Source organism: Ranitomeya variabilis, chromosome 7, assembly GCF_051348905.1.
Source record: "Ranitomeya variabilis isolate aRanVar5 chromosome 7, aRanVar5.hap1, whole genome shotgun sequence".
Taxonomy (NCBI): domain Eukaryota; kingdom Metazoa; phylum Chordata; class Amphibia; order Anura; family Dendrobatidae; genus Ranitomeya; species Ranitomeya variabilis.
This window is the reverse complement of record NC_135238.1, coordinates 192,855,850-192,879,363: the sequence shown is the minus strand read 5'-3', so window position 1 is coordinate 192,879,363 and position 23,514 is coordinate 192,855,850. Positions and strand designations below refer to the sequence as shown.

At 43.4% G+C, this 23,514-nt stretch overlaps 1 protein-coding gene across 1 annotated transcript in view; it reads left to right on the top strand.

Moving 5' to 3' along the window:
- ITGA4 (integrin subunit alpha 4) overlaps positions 1-23,514 on the top strand; it is a 184,132-nt gene that overhangs the window by 149,562 nt on the left and 11,056 nt on the right. Inside the window, exons 18-27 of the mRNA XM_077272594.1 lie at positions 719-869; positions 2,336-2,431; positions 7,727-7,803; positions 8,134-8,223; positions 12,943-13,030; positions 13,156-13,263; positions 13,399-13,518; positions 16,280-16,399; positions 16,915-17,010; positions 17,949-18,068. Coding sequence (XP_077128709.1) covers positions 719-869; positions 2,336-2,431; positions 7,727-7,803; positions 8,134-8,223; positions 12,943-13,030; positions 13,156-13,263; positions 13,399-13,518; positions 16,280-16,399; positions 16,915-17,010; positions 17,949-18,068 — 1,066 coding nt within the window. The remainder of the gene's footprint in view (positions 1-718; positions 870-2,335; positions 2,432-7,726; positions 7,804-8,133; positions 8,224-12,942; positions 13,031-13,155; positions 13,264-13,398; positions 13,519-16,279; positions 16,400-16,914; positions 17,011-17,948; positions 18,069-23,514) is intronic.

The following is a 23,514-nucleotide window of genomic DNA, read 5'->3' as shown; positions in this document are numbered from 1 at the left end:
CCTAATCTATATCTTACCTTATGCTGTACACTACCATGTCACAGTCTATTCACAATATGCATATTACACTTACATATTACAATCCCTTACATTAACTAGTACCTGGTAGCAGCACATATCACATTCTGTACATTATACATACATGAAAAATGCATAACACTGTTCACACTATAATGCAACACGATTGATGACTTCAACGCGATAGTACAGTCCACCATTCTTACAGTAATATATCCTATTGTCTATTCTTTCTGGTAACTTTTGTGTTGTAAATAATATCCCTGGTTACTGGCAGTGGCGAGTTAATTAATACCGTATAGTGATATCGGAGTGGTATTATCATTGATTGCACAATGTGAAGTGCAAGTGAATAGGAGATAAAACGTCATCAGATATCAAACAAATGTACAGGGTAGCTGTGGCAGATAGTAGCTGATCGTTGGAGTTGCAGAGTGTCAGGACCTCCACTTGTTTCATGGATAAGTCATCAATAAGTAAGAGCTGAACAAGCTATTTAACCTTATGACTATACTGCTGATATCTTTAGCTCACTACCTCAGTGTAAAGACGTGTCTGCCCCAGTATCCCTTTCCTGGATGAGTAGGCAGGCCAAATCCTTGGTGTCATGGCCCACCTATCTCACACAGCCCTGTCCACCTTATAGTCGTGGACTTGCAGTCTTTCCTGCAGAATTGTGAGTTTTTATGTTTCATTGCAGATCATCAGAAAACAAAACCTATCTTGTAGTTGGAGGCACAAAGACTGTAATGATTGAAATGTCCCTGTTCAATGCTGGGGATGACGCCTATCAATCTGCGTTACATATGAGACTTCCTAAAGGCATTTACTTCATCAAAGTTCTCGATCAGGTAATACTCTCTGCTGCATTGTATCACTGCTGTGTGCTATTAATGACATTTATGCTGTCATAACTGATACCTGACCGTGGTCAAGCCTTCATTAAAGAAGCACTCCCATCAAAATTTGTATCCTCTTAATATATTGCCATCATCATATTATATAGAACTTACAATTGCTCATTTTGCCTTTCTACCCAGTTAATTCTTCTATTTTTCATTAGGTCCTTGACATCTTGTGATTAAAAATTGACTAGCTGAATCCTTCCAAGTTCTATGTACAAACAGGAAGTATCTTTTGCCTGCATGAGTCATCATCAGAACTACAATTCTACCTCACTGCAAAGTTCTTGGCAGGGGGGAGAAGTCACGCAGCTGGGTCAGGAGTGGGAGAGGAATGACTCATTCAGGGAAAAGAGACTTCTTGTTTCTGCATAGAGTGTAGAAGGACTCCCTTTGTACTGATATTGGCCGTGTACTGCACATCTGCCCATTATTGATTTAAACAGGCGGTGGATGCTCAGTACCCAGTCGCAGCCACTATCACTGTGGCCCAGGGACGCTGTGTGTGACAGCTCAGACTCTCTATTAGATCTGTAAAGTGCTGGACTGTCAGTATTGTGAATGACAGCCCAGTCATTCAACCTGAGGCTGGGGTGTGCTGGGCTGTCAGCATTTTGATTCACATCCCTGCTGCTCAATCTGGCCTAGCCTGGGGGCTTTCCTCTAGGTCTTTCCCATCCTTGTTAATTTGCTAGCTATTTAGATGGCCAGCCATTAGCAGACCACTGTCAGCTGTAGCTTTGCTTAGTGATGTGTGTGCTTTTCTCTGATTTCCTGATCTCATTGGCGGACCTTGGATCTGTCTTGAATATTCATGTGTGTTATCTCTTTTGCTTTTAATGCTCTCTGACCTCAGGTACCTGACTCCAAATTTGGCTTTTGACTATCCATTACTCTTATCACCTTATCTTGACACATTCTCTTGGCATTTGACCCCGAACTGTTACTTGACCACACCCTTGTCATGCCCCTCTGTATTATGAGCCCTCCTGGTATCTGACCTCGGACCTCCTGACTACCCTGTCTTACCAAAGATAATATGGAGAAGGACTTTTAAAGTAGATCTAAGAGTAGAAGGGAAAGATCAGTGACAAGTATATTGTGCCTGTTCCTGGCTTTTATAATGATGGTTTCTTTCCAAGCCCAATAATCTTTTTCCCCAAAAGTTGAAAAAAGTTGGCCAGAAATGTGATTTTTTTTTTAGTCTTCCATCCTAACCAAAGCTATTACCATACCCTATGGATGAACAGAAAAATGTACTATAAGTCTCACTAAGGCTGCACTATTTGGGCTGTAGTAGTCTAATCCTATGTAAGATGCCAAAGCACAAGCCTTATGTTCTCAGTAATGCAGATATTTTGCTGAATAATATTCTTTCAATGTATAAAACTCCCATTGTCTTCCTTCCCATCCAGCAGGAACAGATAAACTGTGCAGTAACTGATGAAGACAATCAGCTAACGAGACTGCACTGCAACATTGGTCATCTGTATGTGGACTCGTTTTCAAGAGTAAGTTCACATAAGTACAGTAATTAACTAATTATGTGTGGTACGGGGTTGAAAAGGTAAAATAACTTTGGATATCCATTTTTCAAAATGATAAACCTGTCTAATTTTCTAGGCATTTATGCAGAGGTTGATTGATGGAGAACGTGATTTTTTTTGCAACTTACAGTATGTCATCATAATTCTTTATAATCAGCGTTTTTAGATGAAGAGATGACAAATTGCTTTAAAATGGCAATAGGAATGGTGTGTGAATGTGTAAATTGGTCACACATAGCAAAATCACACCCAGGAGTGTCAGGGAGGGAGGAGGAATATTGCCACTCTAATGCACTGGGGAGCATGAACTATGATATATATCATTGGTAATATTTAGGTTGAAGTTACTTACTGAAAGTCATTACATTTATGGTAATGATCGGTACAATATGGAGCAATTGTTTTTAAGGTTGACCTGCCTAGACCTGTGCAAAAAGAATTCTCAGTTGCAAATAAGTTGATTCAATTTTCCTAATTTTTTGTGTCTGCCTTCAGACAACTGCAGTGCTAGTGCAAACGTTGTTTTTTATTTTTAACCAGAAGTGTAAAAGAAAAAGAAAACTTGATACCTTTTTATACACCTTTTTTTGGATTCAATTCCAGGTTGGGGATTAAATATTTGGATTAAATTAAATACAGTATACACTTTTGCAATTCACGTGCATCTCCTTAAGTTTTAATGATGACATGCGGTTGGTTAGCAAAATTCTTCTCTTTTTAAGCTTGGGCTCGACAGACACTGCTCCTTAGACACTTGAAAAAATGGTCATACCACTGGTTCCACAATTAATCCATTCTGTACTACGAGTGAAGTTGGACATCCGATATCAAGCCTAAGACAACAAACATTGTCTACAACAGAAGTCCCCAATGTTTCTAACCTTGAGAGCCACATTCAGCTCTGAGAGAGAGTCGCGAGCCATATCCAGCTTTTAGATAGGGTCGCGAGTAGTGTTGAGCATTCCGATACCGCAAGTATCGGGTATCGGCCGATATTTGCTGTATCGGAATTCCGATACCGAGATCCGATACTTTTGTGGTATCGGGTATCGGTATCGAAACAACATTAATGTGTAAAATAAAGAATTAAAATAAAAAATATTACTATACTCACCTCTCCGACGCAGCCTGCACCTTACCGAGGGAACCGGCAGCGTTGTTTGCTTAAAATTCGCGCTTTAACTTCCTTACTTGAAGTCCCGGCATGTGATTGGTCGGGCGCCGCCCATGTGACCGCGACGCGACCAATCACAGCAAGCCGTGACGTAATTTTAGGTCCTTCAGGATTTCAAAATTACGTTCCGGCGTTGTGATTGGTTGCGTCGCGGTCACATGGGCGACGCGACCAATCACAAGCCGTGACGTCACGGGAGGCAGGAGACGCGCGCATTTTAAAATGCGCGCGTGTCCTGCCTCCCGTGACGTCACGGCTTGTGATTGGTCGCGTCGCCCATGTGACCGCGACGCAACCAATCACAGCAAGCCGTGACGTAATTTTAGGTCCTTCAGGATTTTAAAATTACGTTCCGGCGTTGTAATTGGTTGCGTCGCGGTCACATGGGCGACGCGACCAATCACAAGCCGTGACGTCACGGGAGGCTGGACACGCGCGCTGCCTCCCGTGACGTCACGGCTTGTGATTGGTCGCGTCGCCCATGTGACCGCGACGCAACCAATCACAACGCCGGAACGTAATTTTAAAATCCTGAAGGACCTAAAATTACGTCACGGCTTGCTGTGATTGGTCGCGTCGCGGTCACATGGGCGGCGCGCGACCAATCACAAGCCGGGACTTCAAGTAAGGAAGTTAAAGCGCGAATTTTAAGCAAACAACACTGCCGGTTCCCTCGCTGAAGTCCAGGCTGCGTCGGAGAGGTGAGTATAGCAATATTTTGTATTTTAATTCTTTATTTTACACATTAATATGGTTCCCAGGGCCTGAAGGAGAGTTTCCTCTCCTTCAGACCCTGGGAACCATCAGGAATACCGTCCGATACATGAGTCCCATTGACTTGTATTGGTATCGGGTATCGGTATCGGATTAGATCCGATACTTTGCCGGTATCGGCCGATACTTTCCGATACCGATACTTTCAAGTATCGGACGGTATCGCTCAACATTCAGTTCCCGCCCCCTCACAATAGTGGCAACCAAAGCCCCCATTACAGGCATAATGGTAACCAAGGCTTTTCCACAAAAATCAATCATCCCAAAGCAATATACAAAGATCCAGGGGTTCCTACAATACCCCCATTCAGTTTTCTCCTATAAAGCACTCCCAAGACTCTGTCACATCCAGCTTCAAACACTTCCTCTGACAGATGGTGTCATCTTGTCTCCAGCGTACCGTACTTAAATCATCTCAAAACCCCTAAGACTAGTATATGTGCATGCAGATCTGCAAAATTCACCATTTTCAGATGTTCTCTTCATATCAATTTACTAAATCTGGAGCTAATGCACCAAGCTGACAGACAGCCACGAGCCACAAATCATGAGACTACGAGCCACATGTGGCTCCCGAGCTACAGGTTGGGAACCACTGGTCTACACAAACCATCAGAAGGCATTTGCAAAATGTTGGGCAACAAGCCAGACATCCAGCTACGGTTGTTCCATTGACCTCATGCCACCGCTCTCAAAGGCTATCATGGTGCAGAGCAAGATAGCAATGGAGGTGTATCATCTTAAGAAATGAGTCCTGCCTCTGTCTTGGATGCATTGATAGCAGGAGATTGGTCTCTAGACCAAAGGGGTAACTCCAAGAATAGACCGTCATACGAGACCATCACACCAGTCCCTCTCCTGTTCATATTCCCAGGATTATGATGTAGGATGGCATAAAGAATGGTAGTCGGACCTCTCTAATGTTGTGGAGCCAGATGTACAGCCAATTATTCACAGTATACTGGGAGCCACATTTAAACATGACAATGCCAGGCCACTACTGTAAGCAGCTTACATGGCCTAAATGTGTTACCGTGGCTTGTATTGTCTCCGGATTTCCTTTGTGCACACCTGGGACATCATTGATAGGTAATTGTAAAGGAGCTGCCAGCAGAGTATCTTGATGATTTCCAAAGGACATTCAGCGTGGCAGAACATTCCTCAGACAACCATTAATAACCTCAATGACAGCAGCCAAGGTGTTACACTCATATTCAATACTGAATATATCAAGACATTTTGAAAAATTTGTTCCCATTTTTTCATCATTTGTATATCATTGTCTATCCATCCTGTGATTTCATAATTCCATAATTTTTCCTTCTTAGAGTGGCAATTTCAATGTTGAGGAGTGTATTCTTCAGGTCACCCATTCAACTTTATGGGGCTCCGTTAAAAATCACTTTAGTATTAAATTAATGTACCAGTGCACAAATACAATATGTGGCCAATATACAAACATATACAAACATGATGCATCAGCACAGTGTGATTTATGGCTACATAAACTCAACTACTGCAGTAAATGTTAAAAACATAAGTTATTTGATTAGCGTTTTTTTTATCAAAGAGTGCAAAAGCCATTCAACCACGTCAAGATGTACCTAAATATGGATGGACCCTATCGCTAATGTATTACCACTCCATGTGCCAAAACAGACTTCATCTGAATGGGCAGTGAAAGAAACCAGGCGTAGCTCAAAATTAAAATCTTGTCAGGGAAGGATGTGTTGATAAGGGACTATCCATATTTAGGTACATCTTTATGGGGTTGGATGACATTTGTGCTTTTTCATAAAAAATGCTATCTTAGTACCTTAAGTTTTTAATGTTTACAGCAATACTGAAGTTCATATATTCATTAATCGCAGTGTGCCAAAGCATCGTGTATGTACAGTATATGTTAGTACACAGAAGCCACCAGTGTGCCATTCGTTTCCAATACATCAATTCATTGTCGATGCAAAATTGGACTTGGTTATGTCAATAATGCCTAGATGGTGTTTTCGGAACTCCTTTCACTTGCATCAGAAATTCTTTTATGGCAAAAATGTAATTTTTTGTGCCACATAAAATAAAATTAAGTAGCATGCTACTTACTTTATGGATTCTGCAGAAATCCCTGTGTTCAAATTAGTCCTTAAGGGATTAATCCCTGTTCATCAAACTGCACATCCTTGGCAGACGTCCTAGACTGACACTTTGTATTGGATGACCTTGTAAATACAATATGCATTGGGACACCTGGAAACTTACTAAGGCTCCAGCAGTGGACAGAGCCCTCACTGAGAGCTTTTTCTATTATAATTAATAGATTTTTGCAGTCAGTTGATTGCGAAAGTGTCTGGCACAATGTATGTGCCAAAAAACAAGCTTAGAAAAGAGAAGAACCTTGGCAACAAAACTACATGGCAAAGTAAATAATTATATTTAATCTATAAATGAAGATACAGTTTGAATTTAAAAAATGGAAAAATAGGATGCTGTCTCTTTTGGAGGTGTAGCTCATAGTCAAAGGGTTTTTCAGCCTTAGAGTGACTGCAACTTGTAGCCAATGTGACTACAGAGTTGTGAATCCTTACAGCGCACACTGTACACTGTGAGGATTCTCTGGTGTCAGCGCAGGGAGCAGCTGGCTCCTGTCTGCAAATATGTGATATTCATACTTACATTCAGACTAGACATGTGCAGCCTCGCCCAATACATGTCTAGTCAGAATGTGGGCAGGAGAATGCATATCACATACTTGCTGACACATGACTGTCCGCTCTTGCTACTGGCACCGGAGAATCCTAACAGTGAGTATCATGTGTGCTGTGAGGATTCACAAGTCTGCAGTCACATAGTAGCTTAAAAGTGTTTTCTGGTCATAAGATACAAGTCTACATTCGCTCTATGTGACTGCAAGCTTATGAATCCTCACATCGCACGCACTGTGCCCTGTGAGGGTTCTCCGATGCCCAGGCCAGGAGAGAGCGGACATGTGACTGCTACTAGGTGATTTGCATACTTCCAACTAGTCTATATCTGGCCTCACTCACTACACTTGCATTGAGTGAGCCCGTGCCCATCTAGTCAGCATGTATACAAATCACATACTTGGGGTCATGTGCACGCCGTTCCCGGCACCGGAGAGACCTCACAGTGTACAGTGCATGCAATGCGAGGATTCACAAGTCTGCAGTCATTACAGGGTGACTGTAGACTTGAAGCTTAAGATAAGACTGCCCCTTTAATAACAAGTAGATGTATAGGTATATCTTATATCTCAGCTTATATCTTCAATTGATTAACATTTTTTTTACCCATAGCAACAATTTTCCTTCTTGTTGGACACAAGCTCACTTAGTTCGGCAGAAGATGTTATCATCAATGTCACTGTGAGCTGGTAAGTGGCATTATATAATGAAAAGAAATAATACTAAAATAATTCTGTTAACCAATATCTGTATTTTATGATTTGCAAAATCTGTCATTGTTGCCACCTCAATGGCGTTGTATGCTACTTCAGTAATGAGGCTAAATGTGAGGATTCCCGATGATTTGAGAGTTAAGCAGTCGGCATCGCTATTCAAAAAGCACAAAGACGTTGTGCCACTAATGCATCGCTATTTATCACACATCACATTAATGAGAAGTAAAAAAGCTACACATTTTGTACATGGCGCTCATTATTTTAATTACCCAGTATAATGCTTCTTAATTATATTGAATCCAGTCAGAACGAGGTGGATGAAAGCTCTTTATGGAACAATGAAGCCGTTTTCACCATACCAGCAAGATACGAAGTCAATGTCAATGTTGCGGGGTGAGTTACACATTTCTTCTGCTTTTTATTATTGGGCTGTTTTACATTGTACGGCACTAAGCCATTGATATCGTTCGGTCCACTACAGTGTTTGCGGCATAAGAGAGGCCATCACTTTTACAATGTTATTCTACCATAGGGTTACAGAAGTCTAAAATAGCGAATTGAGCTGTTACTCACTATCCCCAGGTTCAGCTGTGACTCTCTGTCGCTGCTTCATTCCTTGTTAATCATTTGTAGAAGTGACATATCTACAACGCTCGTCACCACTGCTACCAGTCACTGGACTCAGCAGCTCGTGCTGCCTAAATGCATGGAGCCCAGTGATTGACTGCAGTGGTTACAAGTGCTGTAAATGTGAAGCCACCGCTGCAGCTGATCAATCATGAATGGTGGAGCAGTGGAGAGGCAGTGCTGGACCTGGTGAGGGTGAGTTACAACTCCATTAGTTATTTTAGATCTCTGCAATGTTATGGTGCAAGAAAATTTTAAAATAGACAACCCCTTTAATAATCAGTTAAAAAAAGGCTAATTGGGTAGAAAGAGGTTGAGCATGCTGAAATTCAACTTACCCAATCCCCCTTGTCTTATAGATCAGTGTTCCCAACTTCTCAAGTGCCACCAACAGGTCATATTTTCAGGATTTTCTTAGGGTAGGTGCCCATGGTCAGGAATCGGCAGTGCTTTGAACGCAGCACATGTCCGGGGTAATGTCTTGTGGAGAGTGACATCCCTGACATGCGAACATGACGCCCGCTAAGGCTGTGGGGTACTTGGTCCGGGTCGGGCAGTTCTTCAGGGGGTTGTCACAGAAGCAGTGACCTGGTCCGTGGCCCTGGGCGTGCAATAAATTGATGAAGGACAGTTTGCAGGGGATTTAAAGGGAACCTGTAACCCCAAAATCGAAGGTGAGCTAAGCCCACCAGCATCAGGGGCTTATCTACAGCATTCTGGAATGCTTTAGATAAGCCCCTGATGTATCCTGAAAGATGAGAAAAAGAGGTTAGATTATACTCACCCGGGGGCGGTCCCAGTACGATGGGCGGCGCGGTCCGGGGCCTCCCATCTTTTTACGATGACGTCCTCTTCATGTACTCACGCTGCGGCTCCGGCGCAGGTGTACTTTGTCTGCCCTGTTGAGGGCAGAGCAAAGTACTGCAGTGCGCAGGTGCCGGGCCTCTCTGACCTTTCCTGGCGCTTGCGCACTGCAGTACTTTGCTCTGCCCTCAACAGGGCAGACAAAGTACACCTGCGCCGGAGCCGCAACGTGACTACAAGAAGAGGACATCATCGTAAGAAGATGGGAGGCCCCGGACCGGACTGCGACGCCCGGACCGCAGCGGGACCGCCCCTGGGTGAGTATAATCTAACCTCTATTTTGTCACAGCCACTCCTTCTGCGGCCGTGCCTGCTGCCGGGACCACCACTGCTCCCCCCGCTCATACTTACCCACTGCAGCGCGCTCCTCCTGCAGGCGCGTGTCCTCTCTTTCATTCTTCTCCACCCCCTGGTTCTCGTCGGGTGCGCGTGCGCACTGCCCACTCCAGCACTTCCTCTTTCTGATTTACAGGCACTCTGTATCTCCTCTCTTTGATCCTGGAGGACCGTAACCCGGAAGTCCTTCAGTACTCCATGTATTTAAGGCGATTCCTTCCTCTGCTCCTTGCCTGTCTGTCATTTGCGCTTCTGTGACTCAGGTCCACCTTTGTCTTTGCACTGCCTGTTCTGAGTCTCCGCTCTATCCAGCCAGTTCAGCTTCTCTGCCTTTCCCAGGCTTCCTTGTCTCCTCGTCCAGTCCAGCCTTCCTAGTGTCCACTCCATACTTTGTTAGTCTGGTGTCTCTGTCCTGTTTCCTTTGTGTCTTCCCCTTCCCAGTGCTCCTTACCGCATGGCAGTCCCTTGAGCCTATTCCTGGTGTTGCTCCTTGGTGGCGGCTCCGGGCTCTGATATGCTGCTGTGCCGCTGGGTGTTAGATGGGCCAGGAGTCCTGCAGTCTCCTGCCCTCCGGGTTTAGCTGCCGCGACTTCTGTACCCGTGCAACCACAGACTCAGGTGTCCGGTTTCTAGTGCTCAGCTCTGGGGTGAGCTTGGCTACAGCTCCACTCCCCAGGCTCTCCTCTACTTCTCTCCCTCTCAGACTTAGACTAGACTAACACACTCCGCCCCCAGGCCAGAACTTATAGTGAAGCTCTCCTGAAAATTGGGTGTTAGAGCTCCCCCTTCTGGTCTGGAGTACGAAAAGTGTTGGATGCTAGTGTTACCTGGTAAGGGGACCCTTCCATGCTTCCAGGCATGACATCACCCCCTGTGAGGGAGGCAATGCCACTGTGGCAACCGGACTCCTGGTTTGCCACACCAGTGTAAGGAGACTAATAGGCCATGCAGTGTTCCTCTGCTAAATTAAATATGGAAAGTTCCTCTTCAGTGAAAAATGGAACTTGATCTCTAGTGCAACCTATTGGAAGTAGCAATCCTATAAATCTATGTCCATTGTCCATCCTTTAACAAGCCTTGCCACATGATTTAAGATAAAAACCAAACCAGAATCTCAATTTGCAGACATGTATCTCAGGGTGTTGCCCCTCCTCATTACAAAACAAGAGATAGGATTTGGCTGTCTGAGAGGCCTCTGACTGGTGTCTAAGGTGGGGGGTAACATCTCTCCTTTTAGAGAGTGACAAGCCTGCACTGCCAATGTAAGGAGACTTATAGGCCATGCAATGCTCCTCTGGGAAATTAAAAATGCAAATTGCCTCTTTAAGAGTTAGAGAACTTGAACTTTAGTGCCTCCTATTGGAACTGGCAATTTTAAAAGTCAGTATCAACCATTTAACGAGCTTTGATATAACCATGCAATGACACTACCAGGTACTCTCCCTCCAGAGACATATCCTAAAAGTTTCTTCAAAATATTTAATTAATTTTAGAGGAGGTATTTTTGGGTATTTTTTCAGATTAATCTTATCTTTAGTTAAAAAAAAAGATACATAGAATCATAGAATCATAGAATGTTAGAGTCGGAAGGGACTTCCTGGGTCATCTGGTCCAACCCCCTGCTCAAAGCAGGATTCACAAAATCATCCCAGACAGATGTCTGTCCAGCCTCTGATTGAAGACTTCCATTGAAGGAGAACTCACCACCTCTCGTGGCAGCCTGTTCCACTCATTGATCACCCTGTCAAAAAGTTTTTTCTAATATCTAATCTGTGTCTCCTCCCATTCAGTTTCATTCCGTTGCTTCTAGTCTTTCCTTGTAAAAATGGGAATAAAGATGATCCTTCTACGATGTGACAGCCCTTGAGATATTTGTAGACAGCTATTAAGTCTTCTCTCAGCTTTCTTTTTTGCAAGCTAAACATTCCCAAATCCTGTAAACTTTCGTCATAGGACATGGTTTGCAGACCAGTCACCATTTTGGTTGCTCTTCTCTGAACCTGCTCCAGTTTGTTGATGTCTTTTTTAAAATGTGGTGCCCAAAACTGGACACAGTATTCCAGATGAGATCTGACCAAAGAGGAGAAGAGGACAATAATGAATTTGCGTGATAAAGACTGTATGCTTCTGTTAATACATCCCAGAATTGTATTTGCCCTTTTTGCTGCTGCATCACACTGTTGACTCATGTTCAGTCTGTGATTTATAAGTACATTTAAAAAACTGACCGTCACATCCAAACATAGACTAAGTGTGAACAGGTGCTGAACCTAGAGTCACCAACTCATATACAGTCAAGTAAATAAGGCAGCACACTGCAGTGCTGAAACATGCAAACATGAAAACTGAACTGCATTACTGCACTAGAAATATGAAAAATGAGAGCGTTTAGCGCATAAAAATGGCCAATTTTATGTGTACCTGGTAGCCACTTTAGGGCATCTTTCGTAAACCAGGTCCTCTAGAGGAAAGGAAAGCGTAGGACCTGGTATACGAGAGATGCCCTAAAGTGGCTACCAGGTACACATAAAATTGGCCATTTGTATGCGCTGAACGCTCTCATTTTTCATATTTCTAGTGCAGTAATGCAGTTTAGTTTTCATGTTTGCATGTTTCAGCGCTGCAGTGTGCTGCCTTATTTACTTGACTGTGATTTAAAAGTATACCCAAGTCTTTTTCACATGTGCTGTTGCTTAGCCCTTTTCCTCCCATTCTGTATATGCTTTTTTCATTTTTATTGCCCAGATGTAATACTTTGCATTTTTCCCTGTTAAAAATCATTCTGTTAGTTGTTGTCCACTGCTCCAGTTCATTTATCTTTTTGAATACTCTCTCTTTCTTCTCTAGTATTAGCTATCCCTCCTAGCTTTGTATTATCAGCAAATTTAATCAGTTTACCCTCAATTCCTTCATCAAAATCATTGATAAAGATGTTGAACAGTACAGAGCCCAGAACAGAGCTCTGTGGTACCCCATTTGAGACATTCTTCCAACTGGATGTGCAGCAATTTACGACCACTCTTTGGGTCCGATCACTAAGCCAGTTATGAATCCACCTATCAGTTGCCTTGTCTATTCCATACTTAGTCATTTTTTAATAAGAATGGTGTGAGATACTTTGTCAAATGCTTTGCTGATGTCAAGATATACTATATCTACAGCATTTCCCTGATCCACTCAGTCAGTGATTCTGTCATAGAACGAAATTAAATTAAGTTAAGTTAGATTCATTTAGTTATAATTGTAAATATACTGTAAGTAACTGTCTTGTTTTCTTGCCCTTAGTTATGTATCTCCAATATCATTAGTTTACGGACCTCCTGAAGACGAGAGGAACCTTTGTGTCCAGGAGACGGTAGAATATACCTTCAATGTAAGGATTTCACATCAAGTGTTGGAGATAGAAATGAATGAATATTTTATTAAATTTTTGCCTTTTCAGGTGACTGAATGTAGTATCCTGCAGTTAATTGTTTTGTTTTTTAATTTTTTATCAAGGTGATCAATGCTGGACCAAGTCTTGTATCTAACACTACATTTCAGATCATGATACCCAACATATTTGCACCAAGGGACTTCAAACTGTTTCATATTTTGGATGTCGAGGTAAATATCTAAACTGTTCTCTAGTCTTATATTCTTCTACTGACCTTTCCGTAATAGCTGCAAAATCAAAGCCTGGGTTGTAGCGCTCATGTACCTTCATTTAATCCAGCTGTCTGCTATTTCTTTCTTTTTCAGACAAATTTAGGAAAATGCCATTACACATCAGACACAGATGTTTGTGACTCACCAGCAAGCACGAAAACATTATTTGGTGATTTAGTGACCTTCTTCTCAAGGTCCGGAACTAGAAAATTGGTAAGTACAGAGATGGTATTCAGTCTACACTGTTCTTGTCAGTATCATTTATGTCTATGGAGATTATGAATGGTCCATGGTAATGGAGCAACACTGTAGACATGTAAGGAGGCAACCACGGGGTCCATATAGGGAACCTACAAAAGGTTTGTTTTCTTTTAAAGGAAATGTCTCATATTCTAAAATTATCTAATGTTTAGACTAGATGGTCTTCGATGTACCAAATTTATCAGAGTGGTGCATTTTTATATTGTGATAAATTTAGTACACCTCTAGCCAGTTTCGGCATCTATTAGTTGGTTCATATTGTGCCAAATTTTGGTGACATTTTGGTGCACATTGTAGCATCTTAATCCACGTCGTCTAGAGAAGAGAATGGCAAAAAGTGTCTAAAACAATAAATGTTGTGAAGAAATGTACTACTGTGTTTCCGTGCAAATTAAAACAGAATTTTGGAAGATTTTGCTTAGTGAACTTCTCCGAATATAGGCCGGGCTTCATGGGAGTATCAAGATGGCAGACATAAAAGCAGATGGGAGAAGGTGATTGGCAGTGGCATCTAAATAATTTCTTCATTTTTTTGTGGAGAAGACCATAATAAACACACACTTCATTTACTAAATTGTTTTTCTAGACCGCACAGCAGAGTGTGTGTGCTTTATGTCAACTGATGGAGAAATATATTATTATAGTTCTTCAATAAGTGATATTGTATATTACCATCCGACAGGGGTCTAAGGAGTAACGCTTCTCCTTGTGGAAAGTGACATACTTGACATGTCAGTGTAAGGAGACTTATAGGCCATGCAATAATCCTCTAGGAAATTTATTATGCAAATTGCCTCTGCCGAGAGGCAGGAGAATTGAATCCAGTGCCAACTATTGAAAGTAGCAATCCTAAAAATCAATATCAACATTTTATCGAGCCTTGCCACGTGACTTAGTATAAAAGCCAAACCAGTATCTCAATTTGCAGACACATGTTTCGGGGTGTTGCCTTTCTTCAGTCCAGATTGCTTTCCACTAAGGAGGGGCAACACCCCAAAACACATCTACAAATTGAAATTCTGGCTTGGCTTTTATCCTAAGTCAGGAGTGCACAACATTTTTTGTGCCAAGGATCACATTGTCATACTGAAACAATCCCAAAGGCTGCAAAACATTTTTAAAGGAGTAATTGCATGAATACATCATCAGAACCAAGTTATGAGCATTTTAGGACGATTTGGACAGTTTCTGCTAAAAAGAATCAGTGTGAACACATGCTAAATTAAACTTTTATGGAGCAGAAATTTGCCAAATTCTCCTGATAATCTCAAATCTCTACGTTTTGAGGATTTTTAGGTTTTAACATATCCATGAAGTATGTTATGGATTGCTACATGTGTACAAGATCAGTACCACTGTCAGCACATGAGTGCCCCATCAGAACTACCATCAGCACATGAGTGCCCCATCAGAACCGCCATTAGTACATGAGTGCTCCATCAGAACCATCATCAGCACATGAGTGCTCCATCAGAACCACCATCAGTACATGAGTGCCCCATCAGAACCACCATCAGTACATGAGTGCCCCATCAGAACCACCATTAGTACATGAGTGCTCCATCAGAACCACCATCAGTACATGAGTGCCCCATCAGAACCACCATCAGTACATGAGTGCCCCATCAGAACCACCATTAGTACATGAGTGCTCCATCAGAACCACCATCAGTACATGAGTGCCCCATCAGAACCACCATCAGTACATGAGTGCCCCATCAGAACCACCATTAGTACATGAGTGCTCCATCAGAACCACCATCAGTACATGAGTGCTCCATCAAAACCACCATAAGTACATGAATGCAGCGCCAAAAACACCATGTATACAGCACTAAGCTTAGTACAGCGATCAATTGCAATGTCAGGTAAACCCAATATACAATTGTGTCATATGAACCTTCAGCTCCCTACAGGTCCTTAACAATGGTAAGGAGCTGCTGTGAGTTTCTGTTACCAGTAATCATCAGACTGTGGACCATACAGGAACCACAGTACTGATGAGGCATAGTCAGTATCACAAATATTTACATCCGGGTACCTTATAGGTGACCTCTGTTCTGATTGAAGCCATTCTCCTTCTTTTCTTATGCCATGATGAGATTTCATGAACAAAGCTCGTCTTTGCAGACTTCCCTCTTCTTTGTCTTCAGCAGCACATCCCGACATGGTGCACTTAAATATAAAAGTGTAATTATACTGCCCCATAAATCTAAACATCTCCTATGCTGCGCCCCTGGATAAATGATTGCCCCTAATTGTGCTTCCTGCACAAAATATCCCCCCCATACTGTCCCTCTCAATAATATCCCCCACGCTACCCCTCCATACTTCCCCTCTCCATAATAAACCTACCACACTGCCCCTTTCCATAATATCTCCTCCACAATGCCTCTCTGCATATTGTCCCAAGTGACCGTCGCTATACTCCAATCCGCCAATTGCCCTATAATGTCCTCCATTACCTTATAATGTATGCAATTGCCTCATAATGTACCCCACAATATCTTCCATTGTCTCATAATGTACCCCATAATGTCCTCCATTGCCCCTTTCTGTGCCCTAACAGTAATCCCAACCCTTCCCTCCTCCCAGCCCACTCATCTAAAATGAGAGCACTGGATGGAGACCCAGGAACTCCCTGTTACAGCTCTGTGCACACACGTGGTATAATGTGGGTATTCTTTCATCACATTTCTTGTCCATTTCCCAGTACTGCTTTGAAGATGATGAAACCTGTCTACATGTTGACTGCACATTTGGAGATATGGAAAGTGATAGCGAAGCAACTGTGGAAGTGAAGCTTGAAACAAACCACGCACTTCTCGAGCTTGTGAGTAAAGGTTATAGGGGTTAAGGATTTAAATGTCCTCATATATTTGTTTTGCAAGCAATAAATCCAATTCATGTGTCTTGCTTGTGATCCTATATTTTATACTATGTCATTAAAAATCCACTCCTTATTATTTATGGTTATTTCTTACAATGCATGTTAACATGTTAAACCGCGGATGAATAATCCAGTGGCCGGAAAAAAAAATCATGAATTGACATTAGTACTTTTTTCCTGTAATAATTGCTACAGCCAGAAGGTGTCACTGCTGTGTATCCTGCGGTTCAAGATGCGTTACTAATCTGTCAGCAAGAACAGTGACCTCTGAAGGCTGCAGGCAGTACTGCACTAGATATAACATTGCAGTTTGGGTTTTTTTATGAAGTTTTGTGATATTAGTCATTATTACATTTGTTCTTCTAAATGTTTCATTACAGAAAACTGGCAGCATGGCTGTGTTTACTTAAATAAAATCGAGTGTCTATTTTTTGTCTTCTGTGCTTTTTAATTTTTAGGAAGATGTTTCATCACTACAATTCATAACAACAGCGAAAGTGAGATCTGCAGAAAGTCCCAAAATAATCTATCTCAGCCAGAAACAATTTACACATGTAAGATATATGAAGGCTTATCTATGTGGATACATTGAGGGGTGGGGGATAGGGGATGTTAAGTAGAGTGGCTATGGTGCGTGTGTACCCCCTAAAGCGTCATTCCAGTGGGTTTTTCATTTCAGTGCAGGAATGGTGCCACTAATTTAAGGTCCCTGCCCCCATTAATATACTTACCAGCCGCCATCTTCAGCTGTTCCCGGCGTCGCTCACATCCCATGGCGCTATCTTGTGATCACAACTTCTGATTGACCGGAAGTCAGGGGTAACGGGCACTAGTTCTCAGTGTAAGTCTATGAGAGCCTCGATCTTGCTTCATTCTGGCCTCATAGACTTACATTGAGTTGTGACTGCAGGCTCACCCATCAAACACAGGAACTGGAGAATGATGGGAGGGGGACTGATAATCAAAAACGACGGCGGCTGGTAAGTATAATACTGGGGGATAGGGATCTTGCATCACAAACTGCTGGAATGGTGCTTTAAGCCACAGCTAGAGACCCCTAAATTAGAAACATAAAAGGATTGGGTATGTTGTAATACAACATGCATCACCAATGTGCTATGACATTAATTATTTTACTTATTTTTATGGTGGTATCATATTCTGTAGAGATTAACAGACATTATCATCACTGTCCCCATTGGGGCTCACAGTCTAGATTCCCTATCAGTATGTCTTTGGAGTGTGGAAGGAAACCGGAGAACCTGGAGGAAACCCACGCAAACATGGGGAGAACATACAAACTCCTTGCAGATGTTGTCCTTGGTGGGATTTGAACCCAGGATGCCAGTGTTACAATGCTACCCACTGAGCCACCGTGCTGCTCACTTTCTTGAGTGCCCATTCACAACCAACGATCAGAAGTGAAAAGCAAGACGATAAACTCCTGAGTTGTAGCTGTTTCTTCATTGTGCGACTTTTCTTTTTTTTGCAGGTTCTTCTAGAAGCAGTTCACAATCAAACCCCAAGAAGTCACGTGATATATACAATTATTGGTATAAGTGTATTTTTAGGACTTCTCTTATTTGCACTCATGACGTTTATTTTATGGAAGGTAAGATTCTGCCTTTATCATTAACATTATATTTTGTTTAAGAAATGACTACTTGAAGTCGCTCGATCAACAGATCACACAATAGAAGCCATATATACTGTGTTCCAAATTATTATGCACAAAGAGTTTAGGAGTGATAGGGTTAGAATTTTTTTGTTTGTCATTTAAACTCATTGATGGTGATGTGTGTCAGGGCTCTTTATATCGCTGAAAGCAATTGCAGATACCTGTGCAAATTAGTTTGGCAGGTGTGTCCAACTAAAGGCAAGACTACTCAAGAAGGCTGTTCCACATTATTAAGCAGCCTACATTTTTTGCCAAAATGGGAAAGAAAAAGGATGTGTCGGCTGCTGAGAAGCAACAAATTGTGGAGTATTTAGGTCAAGGCATGACTACAATCAACATTGCCAAGACACTTCATCGTGATCATCGCACAATCAAGAAGTATGTAGCTGATTCCCAGCACACACGTGTGCGTGCTGATAAGGAAAAATTGAGGACTCTTTCCAAAAGGCAATTGCGTAAGGTTAAAAGAGCAGCTGCAAAAATGCTTTGTCATAGCAGCAGACAAGTTTTTGAAGCTGCTGGTGCCTCCAACGTCCCCAGAACAACAAGATGCAGGGTCCTTCAGAGGTGCGTAAGCCATCCTGTCGACCACCTCTATTCACTGCACACAAGCAGAAACGGCTCCAGTGGGCCAAACGATACATGAAGACTGACTTCTGTCATGATTCTCAATGGCGAGAGAACATAGCCCAGCATATATGAGAACTAGCTCTTGGAAGATGGAAACTATACTGACCATGAACTAAACCTGCCGCACAACTAGAAGTGGCCGGGTAGCATGCCTACGTTTTTTTATCCCTAGATGCCCAGCGCCAGCCGGAGAACTACCTAATCCTAGCAGAGGAAAAGACAGTCCTGGCTCACCTCTAGAGAAATTTCCCCAAAAGGCAGACAGAGGCCCCCACATATATTGGCGGTGATTTTAGATGAAATGACAAACGTAGTATGAAAATAGGTTTAGCAAAATCGAGGTCCGCTTACTAGATAGCAGGAAGACAGAAAGGGCACTTTCATGGTCAGCAGAAAACCCTATCAAAACACCATCCAGAAATTACTTTAAGACTCTAGCATTAACTCATAACACCAGAGTGGCAATTTCCGATCACAAGAGCTTTCCAGACACAGTAACGAAACAGCAGCTGTGAACAGGAACAAAATGCAAAAACACACAAGGACAAAAGTCCAACTTAGCTGGGAGTTGTCTGGTAGCAGGAACATGCACAGAAAGGCTTCTGATTACATTGTTGACCGGCATGAAACTGACAGAGGAGCAAGGTTATATAGCGACTCCCACATCCTGATAGGAGCAGGTGAACAGAGGGGATGATGCACACAAGTTCAATTCCACAAGTGGCCACCGGGGGAGCCCAGAATCCAATTTCACAACAGTACCCCCCCCTCAAGGAGGGGGCACCGAACCCTCACCAGAACCACCAGGGTGATCAGGATGAGCCCTATGAAAGGCACGGACAAGATCGGAGGCATGAACATCAGAGGCAGTGACCCAAGAATTATCCTCCTGACCGTATCCCTTCCATTTGACCAGATACTGGAGTTTCCGTCTGGAAACACGAGAGTCTAAGATCTTTTCCACAACGTACTCCAACTCACCCTCAACCAACACCGGAGCAGGAGGCTCAATGGAAGGCACAACCGGTACCTCATACCTGCGCAACAATGACCGATGAAAAACATTATGAATCGAAAAGGATGCAGGGAGGTCCAAACGGAAGGACACAGGGTTAAGAATCTCCAATATCTTGTACGGGCCGATGAACCGAGGCTTAAACTTAGGAGAAGAAACCCTCATAGGGACAAAACGAGAAGACAACCACACCAAGTCCCCAACACAAAGCCGAGGACCAACACGACGACGGCGGTTGGCAAAAAGCTGAGTCTTCTCCTGGGACAACTTCAAATTGTCCACCACCTGCCCCCAAATCTGATGCAACCTCTCCACCACAGCATCCACTCCAGGACAATCCGAAGATTCCACTTGACCGGAGGAAAATCGAGGATGAAACCCCGAATTACAGAAAAACGGGGACACCAAGGTGGCAGAGCTGGCCCGATTATTGAGGGCGAACTCCGCCAAAGGCAAAAAAGCAACCCAATCATCCTGATCCGCAGACACAAAACACCTCAAATATGTCTCCAAGGTCTGATTAGTCCGCTCGGTCTGGCCATTAGTCTGAGGATGGAAAGCAGACGAAAAAGACAAATCTATGCCCATCCTAGCACAGAATGCCCGCCAAAATCTAGACACGAATTGGGTCCCTCTGTCAGAAACGATATTCTCCGGAATACCATGCAAACGAACAACATTTTGAAAAAACAGAGGAACCAACTCGGAAGAAGAAGGCAACTTAGGCAAGGGAACCAGATGGACCATCTTAGAGAAACGGTCACACACCACCCAGATGACAGACATCTTCTGAGAAACAGGCAGATCCGAAATAAAATCCATCGAGATGTGCGTCCAAGGCCTCTTCGGGATAGGCAAGGGTAACAACAATCCACTAGCCCGAGAACAACAAGGCTTGGCCCGAGCACAAACGTCACAAGACTGCACAAAGCCTCGCACATCTCGTGACAGGGAAGGCCACCAGAAGGACCTTGCCACCAAATCCCTGGTACCAAAGATTCCAGGATGACCTGCCAACGCAGAAGAATGAACCTCAGAGATGACTCTACTGGTCCAATCATCAGGAACAAACAGTCTACCAGGTGGGCAACGATCAGGTCTATCCGCCTGAAACTCCTGCAAGGCCCGCCGCAGGTCTGGAGAAACGGCAGACAATATCACTCCATCTTTAAGGATACCTGTGGGCTCAGAATTACCAGGGGAGTCAGGCTCAAAACTCCTAGAAAGGGCATCCGCCTTAACATTCTTAGAACCCGGTAGGTACGACACCACAAAATTAAACCGAGAGAAAAACAACGACCAGCGCGCCTGTCTAGGATTCAGGCGCCTGGCAGACTCAAGGTAAATTAAATTTTTGTGGTCAGTCAATACCACCACCTGATGTCTGGCCCCCTCAAGCCAGTGACGCCACTCCTCAAAAGCCCACTTCATGGCCAAAAGCTCCCGATTCCCAATATCATAATTCCGCTCGGCGGGCGAAAATTTACTGGAAAAAAAAGCACAAGGTCTCATCACGGAGCAGTCGGAACTTCTCTGCGACAACACCGCCCCAGCTCCGATTTCAGAAGCGTCGACCTCAACCTGAAAAGGAAGAGCAACATCAGGCTGACGCAACACTGGGGCGGAAGAAAAGCGGCGCTTGAGCTCCCGAAAGGCCTCCACAGCATCAGGGGACCAATCAGCAACATCAGCACCCTTCTTAGTCAAATCAGTCAATGGTTTTACAACATCAGAAAAACCAGCAATAAATCGACGATAAAAGTTAGCAAAGCCCAAAAATTTCTGAAGACTCTTAAGAGAAGAGGGTTGCGTCCAATCACCAATAGCCTGAACCTTGACAGGATCCATCTCGATGGAAGAGGGGGAAAAAATGTATCCCAAGAATGAAATCTTTTGAACCCCAAAAACACACTTAGAACCCTTCATACACAAGGAATTAGACCGCAAAACCTGAAAAACCCTCCTGACCTGCTGGACATGAGAGTCCCAGTCATCCGAAAAAATCAGAATATCATCCAGATACACAATCATAAATTTATCCAAATAATCGCGGAAAATGTCATGCATAAAGGACTGGAAGACTGAAGGGGCATTTGAAAGACCAAAAGGCATCACCAAATACTCAAAATGGCCCTCGGGCGTATTAAATGCGGTTTTCCACTCATCCCCCTGCTTGATTCGCACCAAATTATACGCCCCACGGAGATCAATCTTAGAGAACCACTTGGCCCCCTTTATACGAGCAAACAAATCAGTAAGCAGTGGTAACGGATATTGATATTTAACCGTGATTTTATTCAAAAGTCGATAATCAATACACGGCCTCAAAGAGCCGTCTTTCTTAGACACAAAGAAAAAACCGGCTCCTAAGGGAGATGACGAAGGACGAATATGTCCCTTTTCCAAGGACTCCTTTATATATTCTCGCATAGCAGCGTGTTCAGGCACAGACAGATTAAATAAACGACCCTTAGGGTATTTACTACCCGGGATCAAGTCTATGGCACAATCGCACTCCCGGTGCGGAGGTAGTGAACCAACCTTGGGTTCTTCAAAAACGTCACGAAAGTCAGACAAGAATTCAGGAATCTCAGAGGGAATAGATGATGAAATGGAAACCAAAGGTACGTCCCCATGAGTTCCTTTACATCCCCAGCTTAACACAGACATAGCTCTCCAGTCGAGGACTGGGTTATGAGATTGCAGCCATGGCAATCCCAGCACCAAAACATCATGTAGATTATACAGCACCAGAAAGCGAATAACCTCCTGGTGATCCGGATTAACACGCATAGTCACTTGTGTCCAGTATTGTGGTTTATTACTAGCCAATGGGGTGGAGTCAATCCCTTTCAGAGGTATCGGAGCCTCCAATGGCTCCAAATCATACCCACAGCGTTTGGCAAAGGACCAATCCATAAGACTCAAAGCAGCGCCAGAGTCGACATAGGCGTCCGCGGTAATAGATGACAAAGAACAAATCAGGGTCACAGATAGAATAAACTTAGACTGTAAAGTGCTAATTGAAACAGACTTGTCAGGCTTCTTAGTACGCTTAAAGCATGCTGATATAACATGAGTTGAATCACCACAATAGAAGCACAACCCATTTTTTCGTCTAAAATTCTGCCTCTCGCTTCTGGACAGAATTCTATCACATTGCATATTTTCTGGCGTTTTCTCAGTAGACACCGCCAAATGGTGCACAGGTTTGCGCTCCCGCAGACGCCTATCGATCTGAATAGCCATCGTCATGGACTCATTCAGACTCGCAGGCACAGGGAACCCCACCATAACATCCTTAATGGCATCAGAGAGACCTTCTCTGAAAATCGCCGCCAGGGCGCACTCATTCCACTGAGTAAGCACAGACCATTTGCGGAATTTTTGGCAGTATATTTCAGCTTCATCTCGCCCCTGAGACAAGGACATCAAGGCCTTTTCCGCCTGAAGCTCTAAATGAGGTTCCTCATAAAGCAACCCCAAGGCCAGAAAAAACGCATCCACATTGAGCAACGCAGGATCTCCTGGTGCCAATGCAAAAGCCCAGTCTTGAGGGTCGCCCCGGAGCAAGGAAATTACAATCCTGACCTGCTGTGCAGGGTCTCCGGCAGAGCGAGACTTCAGGGACAAAAACAATTTGCAATTATTTTTAAAATTTTGAAAGTGAGATCTATTCCCCGAGAAGAATTCAGGCAAAGGAATTCTAGGCTCAGACATAGGTGCATGAACAAC